Raw genomic sequence first — 19,296 nt, forward strand, 5'->3', positions numbered from 1 at the left:
CCTCCTAACACAGGTGTATAATTCACACTTATTCAATGTTGGTGACCAGGTTTCGCCTTCCTGAAAGGTTATACATGTAAAATGAACCCTTTTATGAAATGAACCCTTCCTCAGTGAAATTATTATATTATAACTTTAACATGCGTCAATATTTCTTGAAACTAACAGGTGTATAAAAAGTGAATATTCTCATTGGAAGAAATTCTGAATCCGTATTAGTAAGTAAAGTGGGGACACAAAATAAAAAAAATAAAAAAAAGGCCTTATGTTAATACCACAAACATAATAAATTTCCATTTATTTCAGTGATTGTGATGGAAATGGTGAAGCACAGACAAAGGCAAATACCCCCCACAAAAACATGTGACTAGCTGCCAAAGAGGATACAACTTACCACCAGGGGCTGCTTATTATCTAATACACAGTGCGTCTGTACACACCTCCCGCAGCATTTGTCAGAATCAGGTTCCACATATGCATAACCCTGAAGAGAGGACGTAGAAGTTTCATTTGTTCAAACACTGGTAACTCCCTGATTAAAACAAGTTGGCTAAACGTGCTTACTCACCTTGTTACAGCGTTTTTCACATTGCTGGTGCACACAAGATATTTCAAACAGACCAGCAGAATAGGTGTTAGTCTTTCTTGCACATGTGCAGTTCTCACATAGACCCCGAGGAACTGAAGAGCCCGGCTGGGAAATACAAAACAGACATTTTTATGTTGTTTGTATTGTTCATCAATGCACCAGAGAATGCAATGTTCCATGTTATCATTTTTACCGGGTATTCAATGTCTCCATTCACACAAACTCTTTTAGGCTCTAGGAGACAATGGGACACAAAAAGAAGTTCAATATGTTAATGTGTTACATTGGTTTTAATTATTTATTATGATTGTCCATATAGGCAAATATGTTTGAGCTGAACTCATGTGCTTACCACATGTAAGTTCTGGACAGCATTTTCCCTCAGGAACACTGATGACTGGTTTATATCCAACTGAACAGTTCATTTTGAGAACAGGGCAAGTGTTGATTTGACATTCTGTGAAGGAGAATGGTTTTTTCTGAGCAAATACTTCTCTGAAATTATGATATGATACCATGCACCTTCGTAGCAAGTAGAAAGTCAAACTGAACAAGTGGTCCTATTGAATCCTAGATACATAGATGATCTCCAGTAATGGTTACAATGATTAAATAAAACGTTTGCTCATAATAAAATTCATATATAGAAACATACACACGCATGTACACAACATAATGTCCAGCTGACCCTTCAACAAAAACATTGCCATTTGGGCTATACTTTTTCATTAATGGTGAAGAAAAAGATCATATTGCGGCAAAGTAAATTACTTTTGACTGAATTATGGAATTTTATGTCAGAAGGCAAAAATGTACATGAGGAAAGTTTTCACAGTGTTTCTAGCTCAGAACATGCTGAGATGATGCCACCTGAAGTAAAAAAAAAAAATAGAGACACATACAGGATTCATGAAATAAACAAAAGGTTTGTGATAATCGTCTTTGGTAGGGAAAGACAATTATCAGAATCTAACAAGCAAGGGTTTTGTTCAACAATGATGTGCAGAAGCATGTGATAAAAGTATGAACATGTCTCACGGCAAACTTGGTCGAAGCAACAGGGGTTCAACTGATTAGTTTGGTTGACAAGGACAAAGCCTGAGGTGGTGCAGTGTGATGTCACTGGTGCTGGGCACTCCTTTGGCTTGCAAGCCACCGTCTTTGACTCCTCACATATGCAGTTGTGGCATTTTTGTTCAAACTTTTCATTAAACTGTAAGAATCGACACAGAAAAGCAGTTGTGAAAATTGATCTGTTGCAGATAAAATCCCCAAAGTGACTTTAAGAACAGAGAAATACAAAACTCAGCTTACCTCACGAGGAATTCCCTCAGGATCGAGACACCCTGTTAAATCAGAATTTATTATAGACAATCAGTTCTAAATGCTGTACTGTGTTTTTTTTTTTGTATGTGTGAAAATGAAATATTCATATTTAAAATTTTCCACACATACCACACTTTTCAACACATATGTTGGAGAATTTGTTGAATAGCTTCATTCCCTCAGGACAAAAACAGCCCTCTGTCATGAATTTCATGGTCAGCTTGTTGGGACTGCAATATTCCATCATTCAGAAAAATATTTATCACTTTACAGGTAGTGCTTTCGAAGTCCATCAGCAAGTGTTTAGTGCTTACTGTAAACCTGACCACATACTATTAAGTTTAAACATCATGTAAAATTGATTAGGGTTAAAATGTGGATGACTATAAAGACATCCACATTTTTAAATAATTTACCCTCTCATATGGAAATCATCAGTGTTAGAGGGAAGACAAAAGGCCATAAAAAAGCAAATGAGTCATTAGTATACCTTGGATGAAAAAAACATTGCTAGTCATACATTGATCAAATCTCTTGGGCAACAATCCTGTGCATATAAAATTTGTTCTGCAATGCTTAGAAATAAATATATCTTTTAAAATGATTATATGTTTATTAAACATTTGAATGAATATGAAATTTGCTGTCTATAAAACTTACTCGTCTTCACAGGTTTGCTCTTCTACCGGTCCACATGGCTTGTATATTTTGTCCGATGAGCAATCACTTTCTATTGATCAAGAAAGGATATATATATAGGTTAAACACATGCTGCCAACCTTCATTCATATGACGGAGTAGACAATCACCTGTCGAGTGCTTGTTAAAAACCAAAAAAGACAACAACAAAAAAAGTCCTCGCAGAATTCTACCACTTCCAGCATTCGCAATAAACCAATAACAGATTTCTTACCACACAACCTTGTGTGGTTCCTCCAGTGGATGCAAACTCCAGCCTGAGCACAGGCATCAGCGTAAGCCTTCAAACTTGTGCACTCCATGGCTGGATTAGACACATGGCAGCTATCAAATACGCAACCTTGGTAGAAATTGTCTGGCGAAACAAGGTCATGGCACTCTGCAAAAACACTGAGGAGAGTATACAAAATTGAATTGAGGGTAAGGACAACATCTATGCTTTAAAAAAAACAACAACAATACATTCAACAGCAGTGTACTGAATTTAATCAATTAGTTCTATTCCATTGCAATAAAAAAGTGTTTACCTATATTTGCTTGTGAGCAGATCACATATGGAATCCTTCCTGCATGGAGTTTGTTCAAGTGGGGGCGCAGGTGTGTTGATGGGCAATGCATGTGGCCTTATGCAGTTGGCTTTTTCATTGTTTTTTGCAATCCAATAGTCGGCCGTTGCAGCACAGTCTTTCTCAAGCTGGCCTCCAGGCAACATGCAGTCATCGGCCTGATTGTTGGTGCATGTTCCTAATAGTGGTGACAACAATTACAAGTCTGCATGAAACGAAGGGTTTCCAAACGTGAACACTGAACAGTTCTTACCACAGTGGCCTTGTGTGTTTCTGCCAAAGTATTGAAATGGAAGATGGACACTGAAGCCTGTCCTTCCAAATTCAATGACCACTTCAAGTTGAGGGATCTCCAAAATCAATAGTGTACCAGAATTTGTTATTCCAACACCTTGCTGTGAATAAGGCAGCTTCAGCTTCTCTGAGTTTTTTAATGCCTATAAGAGAATGAATTAAAAAGACACAAAATCATAATTATTTTGTAATTCCCTGTAACTATGTTATGTAGAGTTATTTTGTATGTCAATTTATTTTAATGCACAAGGTGGGAATTATTCATGGGCTGATTTTAGTTTACCTCTAGCTCTCGTGCTCCATTGAGATTATGATTGATCAGTTTGACAACCTGTGATCCATAGAATACAGTTATAGATCGAGCACAGGAAACATTTTCATTGGGATCACAAAACATATTATCAATATGTATCTTTAAGTTAAATGTTGGTGTGATCTCCTCCATCAAAACATAAGTACAATCTCCTTGGAAACTGTAGTATAATCCATCAAAGGTGTTGTAATGATGATTGCCCCAGCCTTCACATACACCTGAAAAGAAACCAATAAAATAGATGACATTTCTTTAAAAATGTTACTTCACAGGTTATGTTCATATTTTAAAACATTTTTTTCGCAGTGTTAAGGCAAACTTACAGTCACAAATATAGTGTTGACAGCAGTGGTATTCATCAAAGACAAGAACGGGCTCCTTTCCATTAGTGCAAGCTATTTTTTCAATGTGTGGACACTCATATGGGAGGATTTCAAGTATGTTGTTCTCAATGCATTTGGCAATGGTGCAGTTGCAAAAATAAAATGTCTCATTTTGCTGAGAAGAAAAAGAATAAAAAATAAAACATTCAATCCAACATAGAAACTAGACTGCACACAACTGAACTCGCTGAAAATAAACACTGAGCAAATATCTTACCACTGCACCCCAGTAAGGACAGCCAGGCAATGAAGGCGTGGAAGACGCACCAGTTGTTGTTGCAATTAAAGTTGTTGATTCAGGAGGTGATGTTGTAGAACTTGTTGCGGTACGTGACTGTTCAGTTGACGTTTGATGTTCAGGTAGTGGTGAGGTTGATGTTTTCTTTGGTATGATTGGAGTTGTCGACTGAAATGATGTTGACGTTGACCCAGTGATTGTGGTTGGTGTTTCTTTTGTATTTGTAGATGCAATTAGTGGTGTTATAGTTACTGATGTAGTTGTTACTATTTGGTCATGCTGTGGAGGAGGATTTGAAGTCGAATTGGCAGTTATTACAGGTGTAGTTATAGATGTGGATTCAGTTAGTGATGTTGTAGACTTTGTATTTGTAGTTGGTGTTTCAGATGGTGTTGTCGTAAACCCTGTAGTTGTGGATTCAGTTGGTGTTGTTGTAAACCTCGTGGTTGACGTTGCTGATTCATATGATGTCGATACAAATGCTGTAGTTGGTGTTTCAGAAGGTGTTGTCGTGGACGCTGTTGTAATTGTTGTGAATTTGGATTGTGATAATGTAGACCCTGTAGTTGTAGTTGTTGTTTCAGAAGGTGTTGTTGTAGACCTTGTGGTTGTAGTTGGTGTTTCAGATGGGGTTTTTGTTTTCCCTGTTGTTGTAGTTGTGGATTCAAATGGTGTTGTCGTAGACACAGTTATATATGTGGATTCAGTTGGTGATATTGTAGACCCTGTGGTTGTAGTTGTAGTTTCAGTTAATGTTGTTGTAAACCCTGTAGTCGTAGATTCAGTTGGTATTATTGTAGACCTCGTGGTTGACGTTGCTGATTCATATGATGTCAACGTAAACCCTGTAGTTGGTGTTTCAGAAGGTTTTGTTGAAGACCCTGTAGTTCTAGTTGTACTTTCAGTTGGTGTGGTTGTAGACCCTGTTGCAGTAGTTGTGGATTCAGATATTGTTGTCGTAGACGTTGTTGTAGTTGTTGTGAATTTGGGCTTTGTTGCTATAGACCTTGTGGTTGTAGTTGGTGTTTCAGATGGCGTTGATGTAGACCCTGAAGTTGCTATTGGTGTTTCAGAAGGTGTTGTTGTAGACCCGGTTGTAGTTGTTGTGAATTTGGATGGTGTTGTTGTAGACCTTGTGGTTGTAATTGGTGTTTCAAATGGTGTTGTAGTCGACACGGTTATAGATGTGGATTCAGTTGATGATGTTGTGGACCCTGTGGTTGTAGCAGTTGGTGTTTCAGATGGTGTTGTTGTAGAACCTGTTGTTTTAGTTGTGGATTCAGTTTGTGTTATTGTAGACTTTGTAGTTGTCGTTGGTGTTATCGATGGCGTTGTTGTAAATCCTATAGTTGCAGTTGTGGATTCAGTTAGTGGTGGTGTTGTTACTGATGTAGTTGTTACTATGCGGCTATGATATGGAGTTGCCGACCTTGAACTTGCAGTTACTATTACAGGTGTGGGTGTAGTTATTTGTTCAGTTGGTGTTGATGTTGAGCTTGTGGTTGTAAATGTGGATTCAGACAATGTTGTTGTTGTCTCTGTGGTTTTATTTCTGTATTCAGCCGGTGTTGTTTTAGGTGTATATTCAGTTGGTGATTTTGTGTACCCTGTCGTTCCAGTTGTAGTTTCAGTTTGTGGTGTTGTTAGCCCTGTAGTTGTGGATTCAGTTGGTGTTTTTGTAGACCTTGTGTTTGATGTTGCTGATTCATATGATATTGATGTAGACCCTGTAGTTGTAGTTGGTGTTTCAGAAGGTGTTGCTGTAGACCCTGTGGTTGTAGCAGCTGGTGTTTCAGATGGTGTTGTTGTAGAACCAGTTGTTTTAGCTGTGGATTCATTTAGTGTTATTGTAGACTTTGTAGTTGCCGTTGGTGTTTCAGATGGCGTTGTTGTAAATCCTGTAGTTGCAGTTGTGGATTCAGTTAGTGGTGGTTCTGCTGGTGTTGTTGTAAATGCTGTTGTTTTAGTTGTAGATTCAGTTGGTGATATTGTAGACCCTGTAGTTCTAGTTGTAGTTTCAGTTGGTGTTGTTGTAAACCCTGTAGTTGTGGATTCAGTTGGTGTTATTGTAGACCTCGTGGTTGATGTTGCTGATTCATATGATGTTGATATAGACCCTGTAGTTGTAGTTGGTGTTTCAGAAGAGGTTTTTGGAGATTCTGTTGTAGTAGTTATGGATTCAGATAATGTTGTAGTAGACACGGTTATAGATGTGGATTCAGTTGATGATGTTGTAGACCCTGTGGTTGTAGCAGCTGGTGTTTCAGATGGTGTTGTTGTAGAACCTGTTGTTTTAGTTGTGGATTCAGTTTCTGTTGTCGTAGACTTTGTAGTTGTCGTTGGTGTTGTCGATGGCGTTGTTGTAAATCCTGTAGTTGCAGTTGTGGATTCAGTTAGTGGTGGTGTTGTTACTGATGTAGTTGTTACTATGCGGCTATGATATGGAGTTGCCGACCTTGAACTTGCAGTTACTATTACAGGTGTGGTTGTAGTTATTTTTTCAGTTGGTGTTGATGTTGAGCTTGTGGTTGTATATGTGGATTCAGACAATGTTGTTGTTGTCTCTGTGGTTTTAGTTCTGTATCCAGCCGGTGTTGTTTTAGTTGTATATTCAGTTGGTGATTTTGTGTACCCTGTAGTTCCAGTTGTAGTTTCAGTTTGTGGTATTGTTAGCCCTGTAGTTGCGGATTCGGATGTTGTTGTCGTAGACCCTTTTGTAGTAGTTGTGAATTTGGATGGTGTTGTTGTAGACCTTGTGGATGTAGTTGGTGTTTCAGATGGTGTTTTTGTAGACTCTGTTGTAGTAGTTGTGGATTCAGATGGTGTTGTCGTAGACACGGTTATAGATGTGGATTCAGTTGGTGATGTTGTGGACCCTGTGGTTGTAGCAGTTGGTGTTTCAGATGGTGTTGTTGTAAATTCTGTAGCTGCAGTTGTGGATTCAGATGGTGTTGTTGTAGACCCTGTGGTTGTAGCAGTTGGTGTTTCAGATGGTGTTGTTGTAGAACCTGTTGTTTTAGCTGTGGATTCACTAAGTGTTATTGTAGACTTTGTAGTTGTCGTTCGTGTTTCAGATGGCGTTGTTCTAAATCCTGTAGTTGCAATTGTGGATTCAGTTAGTGGTGGTGTTGTGACTGATGTAGTTGTTACTATGCGGCTATGATATGGAGTTGTCGACCTTGAACTTGCAGTTACTATTACAGGTGTGGTTGTAGTTATTTGTTCAGTTGGTGTTGATGTTGAGGCTGTGGTTGTAAATGTGGATTCAGACAATGGTTTTGTTGTCCCTGTGGTTGTATTTCTGTATTCTGCTGGTGCTGTTGTAGATACTGTTGTTTTAGTTGTAGATTCAGTTGGTGATATTGTAGACCCTGTGGTTCTAGTTGTAGTTTCAGTTGGTGTTGTTGTAAACCCTGTAGTTGTGGATTCAGTTGGTGTTATTGTAGACCTTGTGGTTGATGTTGCTGATTCATATGATATTGATGTAGACCCTGTAGTTGTAGTTGGTGTTACAGATGGTGTTTTTGTAGACCCTGTTGTAGTAGTTGTGGATTCAGATGGTGTTGTTGTAGACCCTGTGGTTGTAGCAGCTGGTGTTTCAGATGGTGTTGTTGTAGAACCTGTTGTTTTAGCTGTGGATTCACTTAGTGTTATTGTAGACTTTGTAGTTGCCGTTGGTGTTTCAGATGGCGTTGTTGTAAATCCTGTAGTTGCAGTTGTGGATTCAGTTAGTGGTGGTGTTGTGACTGATGTAGTTGTTACTATGCGGCTATGATATGGAGTTGTCGACCTTGAACTTGCAGTTACTATTACAGGCGTGGTTGTAGTTATCTGTTCAGTTGGTGTTGATGTTGAGGCTGTGGTTGTAAATGTGGATTCAGACAATGGTTTTGTTGTCCCTGTGGTTGTATTTCTGTATTCTGCTGGTGTTGTTGTAGATGCTGTTGTTTTAGTTATGGATTCAGTTGGTGATATTGTAGACCCTGTAATTCTAGTTGTAGTTTCAGTTGGTGTTGTTGTAAACCCTGTAGTTGTGGATTTAGTTGGTGTTATTGTAGACCTCGTGGTTGATGTTGCTGATTCATATGATGTTGATGTAGACCCTGTAGTTGGTGTTGGTGTTTCAGAAGGTGTTTTTGGAGACTCTGTTGTAGTAGTTGTGGATTCAGATGTTGTCGTCGTAGACTCTGTTGTGGTACTTGTGAATTTGGATGGTGTTGTTTTAGACCTTGTGGTTGTAGTTGGTGTTTCAGATGGTGTTTTTGTAGACCCTGTTGTAGTAGTTATGGACTGAGATGTTTTTGTCGTAAACCCTGTTGTAGTAGTTGTGAATTTGGGTTTTGTTGTTGTAGAACTTGTGGTTGTAGTTGGTGTTTCAGATGGTGTTTTAAATCCTGTAGATGTGGATTCAGTTAGTGTTGTTGACACTGTTTTTGTAGTTGTAGATTCAGTTAGTGGTATTGATGTTAGTGATGTAGTTGTTACTATGCGGCTATGATATGGAGTTGTCGACCTTGAGCTTGCAGTTACTATTACAGGTGTGGTTGTAGTTATTTGTTCAGTTGGTGTTGATGTTGAGCTTGTGGTTGTAAATGTGGATTCAGACAATGTTGTTGTTGTCGCTGTGGTTTTATTTCTGTATTCAGCAGGTGTTGTTTTAGTTGGATATTCAGTTGGTGATTTTGTGTACCCCGTCGTTCCAGTTGTAGTTTCAGTTTGTGGTGTTGTTAGCCCTGTAGTTGTGGATTGAGTTGGTGTTATTGTAGACCTCGTGGTTGATGTTGCTGATTCATATGATGTTGATATAGACCCTGTAGTTGTAGTTGGTGTTTCAGAAGATGTTTTTGGAGATTCTGTTGTAGTAGTTATGGATTCAGATGGTGTTGTCGTAGACACGGTTATAGATGTGGATTCAGTTGGTGATGTTGTGGACCCTGTGGTTGTAGCAGTTGGTGTCTCAGATGGTGTTGTTGTAAATCCTGTAGTTGCAGTTGTGGATTCAGTTAGTGGTGGTGTTGTTGCTGATGTAGTTATTACTATGCGGCTATGATATGGAGTTGTCGACCTTGAACTTGCAGTTACTATTACAGGTGTGGTTGTAGTTATTTGTTCAGTTGGTGTTGATGTTGAGCTTGTGGTTGTAAATGTGGATTCAGACAATGTTGTTGTTGTCTCTGTGGTTTTATTTCTGTATTCAGCCGGTGTTGTTTTAGTTGTATATTCAGTTGGTGATTTTGTGTACCCTGTCGTTCCAGTTGTAGTTTCAGTTTGTGGTGTTGTTAGCCCTGTAGTTGTGGATTCAGTTGGTGTTTTTGTAGACCTTGTGTTTGATGTTGCTGATTCATATGATATTGATGTAGACCCTGTAGTTGTAGTTGGTGTTTCAGAAGGTGTTGCTGTAGACCCTGTGGTTGTAGCAGTTGGTGTTTCAGATGGTGTTGTTGTAGAACCTGTTGTTCTAGCTGTGGATTCATTTAGTGTTATTGTAGACTTTGTAGTTGTTGTTGGTGTTTCAGTTGGTGTTGTTGTAAACCCTGTAGTTGTGGATTTAGTTGGTGTTATTGTAGACCTCGTGGTTGATGTTGCTGATTCATATGATGTTGATGTAGACCCTGTAGTTGTAGTTGGTGTTTCAGAAGATGTTTTTGGAGATTCTGTTGTAGTAGTTATGGATTCAGATGGTGTTGTTGTTGACCCTGTGGTTGTAGCAGTTGGTGTTTCAGATGGTGTTGTTGTAGAACCTGTTGTTTTAGCTGTGGATTCATTTAGTGCTATTGTAGACTTTGTAGTTGTTGTTGGTGTTTCAGATGGCGTTGTTGTAAATCCTGAAGTTGCTATTGGTGTTTCAGAAGGTGTTGTTGTAGACCCTGTTGTAGTTGTTGTGAATTTGGATGGTGTTGTTGTAGACCTTGTGGTTGTAATTGGTGTTTCAAATGGTGTTGTAGTCGACACGGTTATAGATGTGGATTCAGTTGATGATGTTGTGGACCCTGTGGTTGTAGCAGTTGGTGTTTCAGATGGTGTTGTTGTAGAACCTGTTGTTTTAGTTGTGGATTCAGTTTGTGTTATTGTAGACTTTGTAGTTGTTGTTGGTGTTATCGATGGCGTTGTTGTAAATCCTATAGTTGCAGTTGTGGATTGAGTTAATGATGGTGTTGTTACTGATGTAGTTGTTACTATGCGGCTATGATATGGAGTTGTCGACCTTGAACTTGCAGTTACTATTACAGGTGTGGTTGTAGTTATTTGTTCAGTTGGTGTTGATGTTGAGGCTGTGGTTGTATATGTGGATTCAGACAATGGTTTTGTTGTCCCTGTGGTTTTATTTCTGTATTCAGCTGGTGTTGTTGTAAATGCTGTTGTTTTAGTTGTAGATTCAGTTGGTGATATTGTAGACCCTGTAGTTCTAGTTGTAGTTTCAGTTGGTGTTGTTGTAAACCCTGTAGTTGTGGATTCAGTTGGTGTTATTGTAGACCTCGTGGTTGATGTTGCTGATTCATATGATATTGATGTAGACCCTGTAGTTGTAGTTGGTGTTTCAGAAGATGTTTTTGGAGATTCTGTTGTAGTAGTTATGGATTCAGATGGTGTTGTCGTAGACACGGTTACAGATGTGGATTCAGTTGGTGATGTTGTAGACCCTGTGTTTGTAGCAGTTGGTGTCTCAGATGGCGTTGTTCTAAATCCTGTAGTTGCAATTGTGGATTCAGTTAGTGGTGGTGTTGTGACTGATGTAGTTGTTACTATGCGGCTATGATATGGAGTTGTCGACCTTGAACTTGCAGTTACTATTACAGGTGTGGTTGTAGTTATTTGTTCAGTTGGTGTTGATGTTGAGGCTGTGGTTGTAAATGTGGATTCAGACAATGGTTTTGTTGTCCCTGTGGTTGTATTTCTGTATTCTGCTGGTGCTGTTGTAGATACTGTTGTTCTAGTTGTAGATTCAGTTGGTGATATTGTAGACCCTGTGGTTCTAGTTGTAGTTTCAGTTGGTGTTATTGTAAACCCTGTAGTTGTGGATTCAGTTGGTGTTATTGTAGACCTTGTGGTTGATGTTGCTGATTCATATGATATTGATGTAGACCCTGTAGTTGTAGTTGGTGTTTCAGAAGGTGTTGTTGTAGACCCTGTTGTAGTTGGTGTTACAGATGGTGTTTTTGTAGACCCTGTTGTAGTAGTTGTGGATTCAGATGGTGTTGTTGTAGACCCTGTGGTTGTAGCAGCTGGTGTTTCAGATGGTGTTGTTGTAGAACCTGTTGTTTTAGCTGTGGATTCACTTAGTGTTATTGTAGACTTTGTAGTTGCCGTTGGTGTTTCAGATGGCGTTGTTGTAAATCCTGTAGTTGCAGTTGTGGATTCAGTTAGTGGTGGTGTTGTGACTGATGTAGTTGTTACTATGCGGCTATGATATGGAGTTGTCGACCTTGAACTTGCAGTTACTATTACAGGCGTGGTTGTAGTTATCTGTTCAGTTGGTGTTGATGTTGAGGCTGTGGTTGTAAATGTGGATTCAGACAATGGTTTTGTTGTCCCTGTGGTTGTATTTCTGTATTCTGCTGGTGTTGTTGTAGATGCTGTTGTTTTAGTTGTGGATTCAGTTGGTGATATTGTAGACCCTGTAATTCTAGTTGTAGTTTCAGTTGGTGTTGTTGTAAACCCTGTAGTTGTGGATTTAGTTGGTGTTATTATAGACCTCGTGGTTGATGTTGCTGATTCATATGATATTGATGTAGACCCTGTAGTTGTAGTTGGTGTTTCAGAAGATGTTTTTGGAGATTCTGTTGTAGTAGTTATGGATTCAGATGGTGTTGTCGTAGACACGGTTACAGATGTGGATTCAGTTGGTGATGTTGTAGACCCTGTGTTTGTAGCAGTTGGTGTCTCAGATGGCGTTGTTCTAAATCCTGTAGTTGCAATTGTGGATTCAGTTAGTGGTGGTGTTGTGACTGATGTAGTTGTTACTATGCGGCTATGATATGGAGTTGTCGACCTTGAACTTGCAGTTACTATTACAGGTGTGGTTGTAGTTATTTGTTCAGTTGGTGTTGATGTTGAGGCTGTGGTTGTAAATGTGGATTCAGACAATGGTTTTGTTGTCCCTGTGGTTGTATTTCTGTATTCTGCTGGTGCTGTTGTAGATACTGTTGTTCTAGTTGTAGATTCAGTTGGTGATATTGTAGACCCTGTGGTTCTAGTTGTAGTTTCAGTTGGTGTTATTGTAAACCCTGTAGTTGTGGATTCAGTTGGTGTTATTGTAGACCTTGTGGTTGATGTTGCTGATTCATATGATATTGATGTAGACCCTGTAGTTGTAGTTGGTGTTTCAGAAGGTGTTGTTGTAGACCCTGTTGTAGTTGGTGTTACAGATGGTGTTTTTGTAGACCCTGTTGTAGTAGTTGTGGATTCAGATGGTGTTGTTGTAGACCCTGTGGTTGTAGCAGCTGGTGTTTCAGATGGTGTTGTTGTAGAACCTGTTGTTTTAGCTGTGGATTCACTTAGTGTTATTGTAGACTTTGTAGTTGCCGTTGGTGTTTCAGATGGCGTTGTTGTAAATCCTGTAGTTGCAGTTGTGGATTCAGTTAGTGGTGGTGTTGTGACTGATGTAGTTGTTGCTATGCGGCTATGATATGGAGTTGTCGACCTTGAACTTGCAGTTACTATTACAGGCGTGGTTGTAGTTATCTGTTCAGTTGGTGTTGATGTTGAGGCTGTGGTTGTAAATGTGGATTCAGACAATGTTGTTGTTGTCTCTGTGGTTTTATTTCTGTATTCAGCCGGTGTTGTTTTAGTTGTATATTCAGTTGGTGATTTTGTGTACCCTGTCGTTCCAGTTGTAGTTTCAGTTTGTGGTGTTGTTAGCCCTGTAGTTGTGGATTCAGTTGGTGTTGTTGTAGAACCTGTTGTTCTAGCTGTGGATTCATTTAGTGTTATTGTAGACTTTGTAGTTGTTGTTGGTGTTTCAGTTGGTGTTGTTGTAAACCCTGTAGTTGTGGATTTAGTTGGTGTTATTGTAGACCTCGTGGTTGATGTTGCTGATTCATATGATGTTGATGTAGACCCTGTAGTTGTAGTTGGTGTTTCAGAAGATGTTTTTGGAGATTCTGTTGTAGTAGTTATGGATTCAGATGGTGTTGTTGTTGACCCTGTGGTTGTAGCAGTTGGTGTTTCAGATGGTGTTGTAGTAGAACCTGTTGTTTTAGCTGTGGATTCACTTAGTGTTATTGTAGACTTTGTAGTTGTTGTTGGTGTTTCAGATGGCGTTGTTGTAAATCCTGTAGTTGCAGTTGTGGATTCAGTTAGTGGTGGTATTGTGACTGATGTAGTTGTTACTATGCGGCTATGATATGGAGTTGTCGACCTTGAACTTGCAGTTACTATTACAGGTGTGGTTGTAGTTATTTGTTCAGTTGGTGTTGATGTTGAGGCTGTGGTTGTATATATGGATTCAGATAATGGTGTTGTTGTCTCTGTGGTTTTATTTCTATATTCAGCTGGTGTTGTTGTAGAGGCTGTTGTTTTAGTTGTAGATTCAGTTGGTGATATTGTAGACCCTGTAGTTCTAGTTGTAGTTTCAGTTGGTGTTGTTGTAAACCCTGTAGTTGTGGATTTAGTTGGTGTTATTGTAGACCTCGTGGTTGATGTTTCTGATTCATATGATGTTGATGTAGACCCTGTAGTTGGTGTTGGTGTTTCAGAAGGGGTTTTTGGAGACTCTGTTGTAGTAGTTGTGGATTCAGATGTTGTTGTCGTAGACCCTGTTGTGGTAGTCGTGAATTTGGATGGTGTTGTTTTAGACCTTGTGGTTGTAGTTGGTGTTTCAGATGGTGTTTTTGTAGACCCTGTTGTAGTAGTTATGGACTGAGATGTTTTTGTCGTAAACCCTGTTGTAGTAGTTGTGAATTTGGGTTTTGTTGTTATAGAACCTGTGGTTGTAGTTGGTGTTTCAGAAGGTGTTGTTGTAGACCCTGTTGTAGTTGGTATTACAGATGGTGTTTTTGTAGACCCTGTTGTAGTAGTTGTGGATTCAGATGGTGTTGTTGTAGAACCTATAGTCGCAGTTGTGGATTGAGTTAATGATGGTGTTGTTACTGATGTAGTTGTTACTATGCGGCTATGATATGGAGTTGTCGACCTTGAACTTGCAGTTACTATTACAGGTGTGGTTGTAGTTATTTGTTCAGTTGGTGTTGATGTTGAGGCTGTGGTTGTATATGTGGATTCAGACAATGGTTTTGTTGTCCCTGTGGTTTTATTTCTGTATTCAGCTGGTGTTGTTGTAAATGCTGTTGTTTTAGTTGTAGATTCAGTTGGTGATATTGTAGACCCTGTAGTTCTAGTTGTAGTTTCAGTTGGTGTTGTTGTAAACCCTGTAGTTGTGGATTCAGTTGGTGTTATTGTAGACCTCGTGGTTGATGTTGCTGATTCATATGATATTGATGTAGACCCTGTAGTTGTAGTTGGTGTTTCAGAAGATGTTTTTGGAGATTCTGTTGTAGTAGTTATGGATTCAGATGGTGTTGTCGTAGACACGGTTATAGATGTGGATTCAGTTGGTGATGTTGTAGACCCTGTGTTTGTAGCAGTTGGTGTCTCAGATGGTGTTGTAAATCCTGTAGTTGCAGTTGTGGATTCAGTTAGTGGTGGTGTTGTTACTGATGTAGTTGTTACTATGCGGCTATGATATGGAGTTGTCGACCTTGAACTTGCAGTTACTATTACAGGTGTGGTTGTAGTTATTTGTTCAGTTGGTGTTGATGTTGAGCTTGTGGTTGTAAATGTGGATTCAGACAATGTTGTTGTTGTCTCTGTGGTTTTATTTCTGTATTCAGCCGGTGTTGTTTTAGTTGTATATTCAGTTGGTGATTTTGTGTACCCTGTCGTTCCAGTTGTAGTTTCAGTTTGTGGTGTTGTTAGCCCTGTAGTTGTGGATTCAGTTGGTGTTTTTGTAGACCTCGTGGTTGATGTTGCTGATTCATATGATGTTGATGTAGACCCTGTAGTTGTAGTTGGTGTTTCAGAAGATGTTTTTGGAGATTCTGTTGTAGTAGTTATGGATTCAGATGGTGTTGTTGTTGACCCTGTGGTTGTAGCAGTTGGTGTTTCAGATGGTGTTGTAGTAGAACCTGTTGTTTTAGCTGTGGATTCACTTAGTGTTATTGTAGACTTTGTAGTTGTTGTTGGTGTTTCAGATGGCGTTGTTGTAAATCCTGTAGTTGCAGTTGTGGATTCAGTTAGTGGTGGTGTTGTGACTGATGTAGTTGTTACTATGCGGCTATGATATGGAGTTGTCGACCTTGAACTTGCAGTTACTATTACAGGTGTGGTTGTAGTTATTTTTTCAGTTGGTGTTGATGTTGAGGCTGTGGTTGTATATGTGGATTCAGACAATGGTGTTGTTGTCCCTGTGGTTTTATTTCTGTATTCAGCTGGTGTTGTTGTAGATGCTGTTGTTTTAGTTGTAGATTCAGTTGGTGATATTGTAGACCCTGTAGTTCTAGTTGTAGTTTCAGTTGGTGTTGTTGTAAACCCTGTAGTTGTGGATTCAGTTGGTGTTATTGTAGACCTCGTGGTTGATGTTGCTGATTCATTTGATTTCGATGTAGACCCTGTAGTTGTGGTTGATGTTTCAGAAGGTGTTTTTGTAGACTCCGTTGTTGTAATTGTGGATTCAGATGTTGTTATAGACCCTTTTGTAGTAGTTGTGGATTTGGATGGGGTTGTTATAGACCTTGTGGTTGTAGTTTGTATTTCAGATGGTATTTTTGTAGACTCTGTTGTAGTAGTTGTGGATTTGGATGGGGTTGTTTTAGATCTTGTGGTTGTAGTTGGTGTTTCAGAGGGTGTTTTTGTAGGCCCTGTTGTAGTAGTTATGGACTCGGATGGTTTTTTTGTAAACCCTGTTGTAGTAGTTGTGAATCTGGGTTTTGTTGTTAAAGACCCTGCAGTTGTAGTTGGTGTTTCAGATGGTGTTGTTGTAGACACAGTTGGTGTTATTGTAGAAACAGTTGTTGTAGTTGCAGATTCAGTTGGTGATGTTGTAGACCCCAATATTGTAGTTGTGAATTTAGATGTTGTTGTTGACCTTGAAATTGTAGTTGGTATTTCAGGAGGAATAGTAATAGTAGTCGTTGGAACACAGTACTCCACGCATGTATTATTCCTCTCATTATATATGGGCCTATCTTCTGGGCACATAGGGTAACAGCCTATGAAAAGTCACATGGCAGAAAATTAGTGATTGTTACAAGGATCCAATGCTGGAATAATTTCAGTTGACGTCTGACCTTCCAGAGTGGGAAGGGGATTGATACAGATTCCTTGAGGATTCAAACAGGTTTTGTAGCATGGTGTGTGACAAGGTCTGTAGTGCCATTGGCATTCATGTGGGCTGTTGTAGTAATCACAAAAGACAGCTAGGAAGAAGAACATTTTCTGTAAATACAAGTTTAAATATAGTTTTCGAAGTGATTATACTGACATACTTAGCCTGATCTTTGCAAATAGTAACTCACTGATATATCGTTTATTGTTAGTCTGCTCTGCTGCACTTAGCAACATCTGTATATAAATCACTTCAAATTATCACTAAGGCAATCTTACATGTGTTTTGTAAATTTTTTGCTTTAACTTCATTGAAGAATAAGTCCTGAAAGTAAAAATGTGTACTCACGACAGATGTCAGGAGTCCTCCATGCAACGCAGACTCCGGCCTCATTACAAGCTTGAGCATAAGCTGCTACCGCGGTGCAGAGACACTCGCAGTCTCCTCCAGAGTCGCAGGCGCATGAGTCTTCCACACAGTTTTCATAAAAAGGACGAGGATTTACCTGTAGAGAAGGTCAGAAGAAGTGAAAGATATTTAAAGGTGTCTGTTATATTGTCAGCAGGGACCTGTACATCATAACCTCTTTGTTACTGTTACCTTTTTGTGGCACTGTTTGAATGTCTGTCCAGTTATAATGCCGCACATCATTTTTGCCCAATGATGTCGATGGGGTTTTAGTTCACAGGAGCTGACCTTTGCCTCCACATCAAGACATGAGCTCTGCAATTTCCAGCTGTTTGCGAACTCTAATGAGTTGTTGGCGATCATGTTACCTGGCATGGCAAAGTCCTTTTGTCCATCACCATCAAAATTTCCACACAGGCCGCACACTGCTCCCTATAAAACAAATGGAGCCAATTGCTTGTTTGACAACAAATACCTGGCATTGTTGTGGAGATGTCAAATACGCTTCATGCTTTGATTTGGAAGCTATAACAACTCTTTTTTTTTTTTTTTTAACTAATCCTTCAGGCTGGGTAGAAGAGGGTAATTATGACAGAAACAATGAAAAAATAAGATATTAGAACTTATAGAGTCAAAAGGTCAAATAAAGAAATTGGCTTATGTTTTCATTGCAACACCATTCTGTCTTTTCTCAAAGGCAGGTGATAGTGTTTTTTTTTTTGTATAAATGCATATGGTAAGGCCACATGCAGTTTTTCATTCAAAACAATTCATGTTATTCTCTGTACATTTGTATCATCACACCACAAAATAAGCAATAATTATTTTGAAAATATCTACAGCTGTTGTGGTTTAGAAGAAAAAGGCCTCATCCAAAAGAAACATCGATTGCTGCAATGAATTTTATTCAGCAATTAAGCAGCATATTTGTGGTCAGTGTGACCATGACTTACACTGTGCTGTGGTTCCAGGAGTATGCGTATGGTTGTTCTACGATCCCATAATACAGCCAGGCCAATGTCAGATTCAATGATCAAATACAAGCCAGCTCTCCTTATTCTATACTGAAGCTGAAGGCCATATTCCAGGTCCTGTTCTACATATTTACCCTTTGAGAGTTTGATTTCATTTCTCTGTAATGTAGGAAAAACAATATGGAATTTAGTTTGCTTGGTATTAAATTTTGTTGTGTGAATTTAAAAAGATTTGAAATATGTTTTGGTTGTCAATGTCTTACCCCCAGCTGGATACGAACTGTTTTGAAGCATGCCGTGTCCATGGAGCCACACGGGACATTTTCTGTGATGATGGCAAAGTCTTGCTGGGATTTGTTTTTCCCACATTTGTTCTGGAAAGATAGATATTTATCAAAGATCCAAGAAGCGATTTTAAAGCAATTTTGTTGCAGCAGAAAAACTTGTAAGCACAACAGACCAATCAGCCAGACCAGTCATGTTCACCTGCCTAACTATTTGTAAGTTCTGTTTTTCCAAAAACAGCCTTGAACTGTTAATGGGTGAACTTCACTGGTCCTCTTTGTGTATGCTGTGGTATCTGGCACCAGAAAGTAAACAGCGGATTGTTTAAGTCCAGAATGTTGTGAGTTGGAGGCTATTTGGATCCGCCTTTTAAATTTGTTCCGTTCCTTGTCACTAACTAGCTGGATATATCCCACAAACTGCAAGTTGTAATGATGGAAGAAATGTAAATTTTATTTACTCCACCCTCATCATAACATTGTAGCGGATTGGTGTATCTTTTCAGTTGTATTGCTTATTAGCACATTTAGACTCTTATTCATGCATTCTTCACTGTTAAGGTTTCAGTAAAAATATAGTTAACTGTTATTTCATTTTGAAAACAGGATGAACATGTGACAAACTGAGCATATATGCAATTTGGGGTAATTCTGACAAGCAGATTTTTTTTTTTTTACCTGAACAGCAAAGTAGGCACAATTTCCTTGAAACGTGTATGTTTGCTGATCAAATGTGGAGTAATGACCACTTCCATAAATAATACAAGTTCCATGACATTTCTTCTCAGTACAGTTCCATCTCCCACTTTCACAGGTGCTAGATATGTCAGAAAGGTTTCAAGTAGAATTCAAGAAATTCAATTATAAAATTAGAATATTATATCATTTGATGCCTTTTTA

The 19,296-nt window shown here is 39.0% G+C and overlaps 1 protein-coding gene across 1 annotated transcript in view; it reads right to left on the minus strand.

Moving 5' to 3' along the window:
- LOC308136420 (mucin-2-like) overlaps positions 1-19,296 on the minus strand; it is a gene marked incomplete at both ends in the record, with an annotated part of 28,869 nt that overhangs the window by 2,359 nt on the left and 7,214 nt on the right. Inside the window, 19 exons of the mRNA XM_080504757.1 lie at positions 395-484; positions 569-592; positions 783-823; positions 1,628-1,802; positions 1,904-1,935; positions 2,045-2,145; positions 2,576-2,645; positions 2,829-3,004; positions 3,142-3,358; positions 3,434-3,617; positions 3,758-4,005; positions 4,111-4,280; positions 16,491-16,614; positions 16,693-16,821; positions 17,079-17,235; positions 17,331-17,570; positions 18,092-18,271; positions 18,376-18,486; positions 19,075-19,213. Of these exons, the coding sequence (XP_080360883.1) occupies positions 395-484; positions 569-592; positions 783-823; positions 1,628-1,802; positions 1,904-1,935; positions 2,045-2,145; positions 2,576-2,645; positions 2,829-3,004; positions 3,142-3,358; positions 3,434-3,617; positions 3,758-4,005; positions 4,111-4,280; positions 16,491-16,614; positions 16,693-16,821; positions 17,079-17,235; positions 17,331-17,570; positions 18,092-18,271; positions 18,376-18,486; positions 19,075-19,213 (2,608 nt within the window). The remainder of the gene's footprint in view (positions 1-394; positions 485-568; positions 593-782; positions 824-1,627; positions 1,803-1,903; positions 1,936-2,044; positions 2,146-2,575; positions 2,646-2,828; positions 3,005-3,141; positions 3,359-3,433; positions 3,618-3,757; positions 4,006-4,110; positions 4,281-16,490; positions 16,615-16,692; positions 16,822-17,078; positions 17,236-17,330; positions 17,571-18,091; positions 18,272-18,375; positions 18,487-19,074; positions 19,214-19,296) is intronic.

This window comes from Blennius ocellaris (assembly GCF_963422515.1).
Source record: "Blennius ocellaris genome assembly, chromosome: 11".
Taxonomy (NCBI): Eukaryota; Metazoa; Chordata; class Actinopteri; order Blenniiformes; family Blenniidae; genus Blennius; species Blennius ocellaris.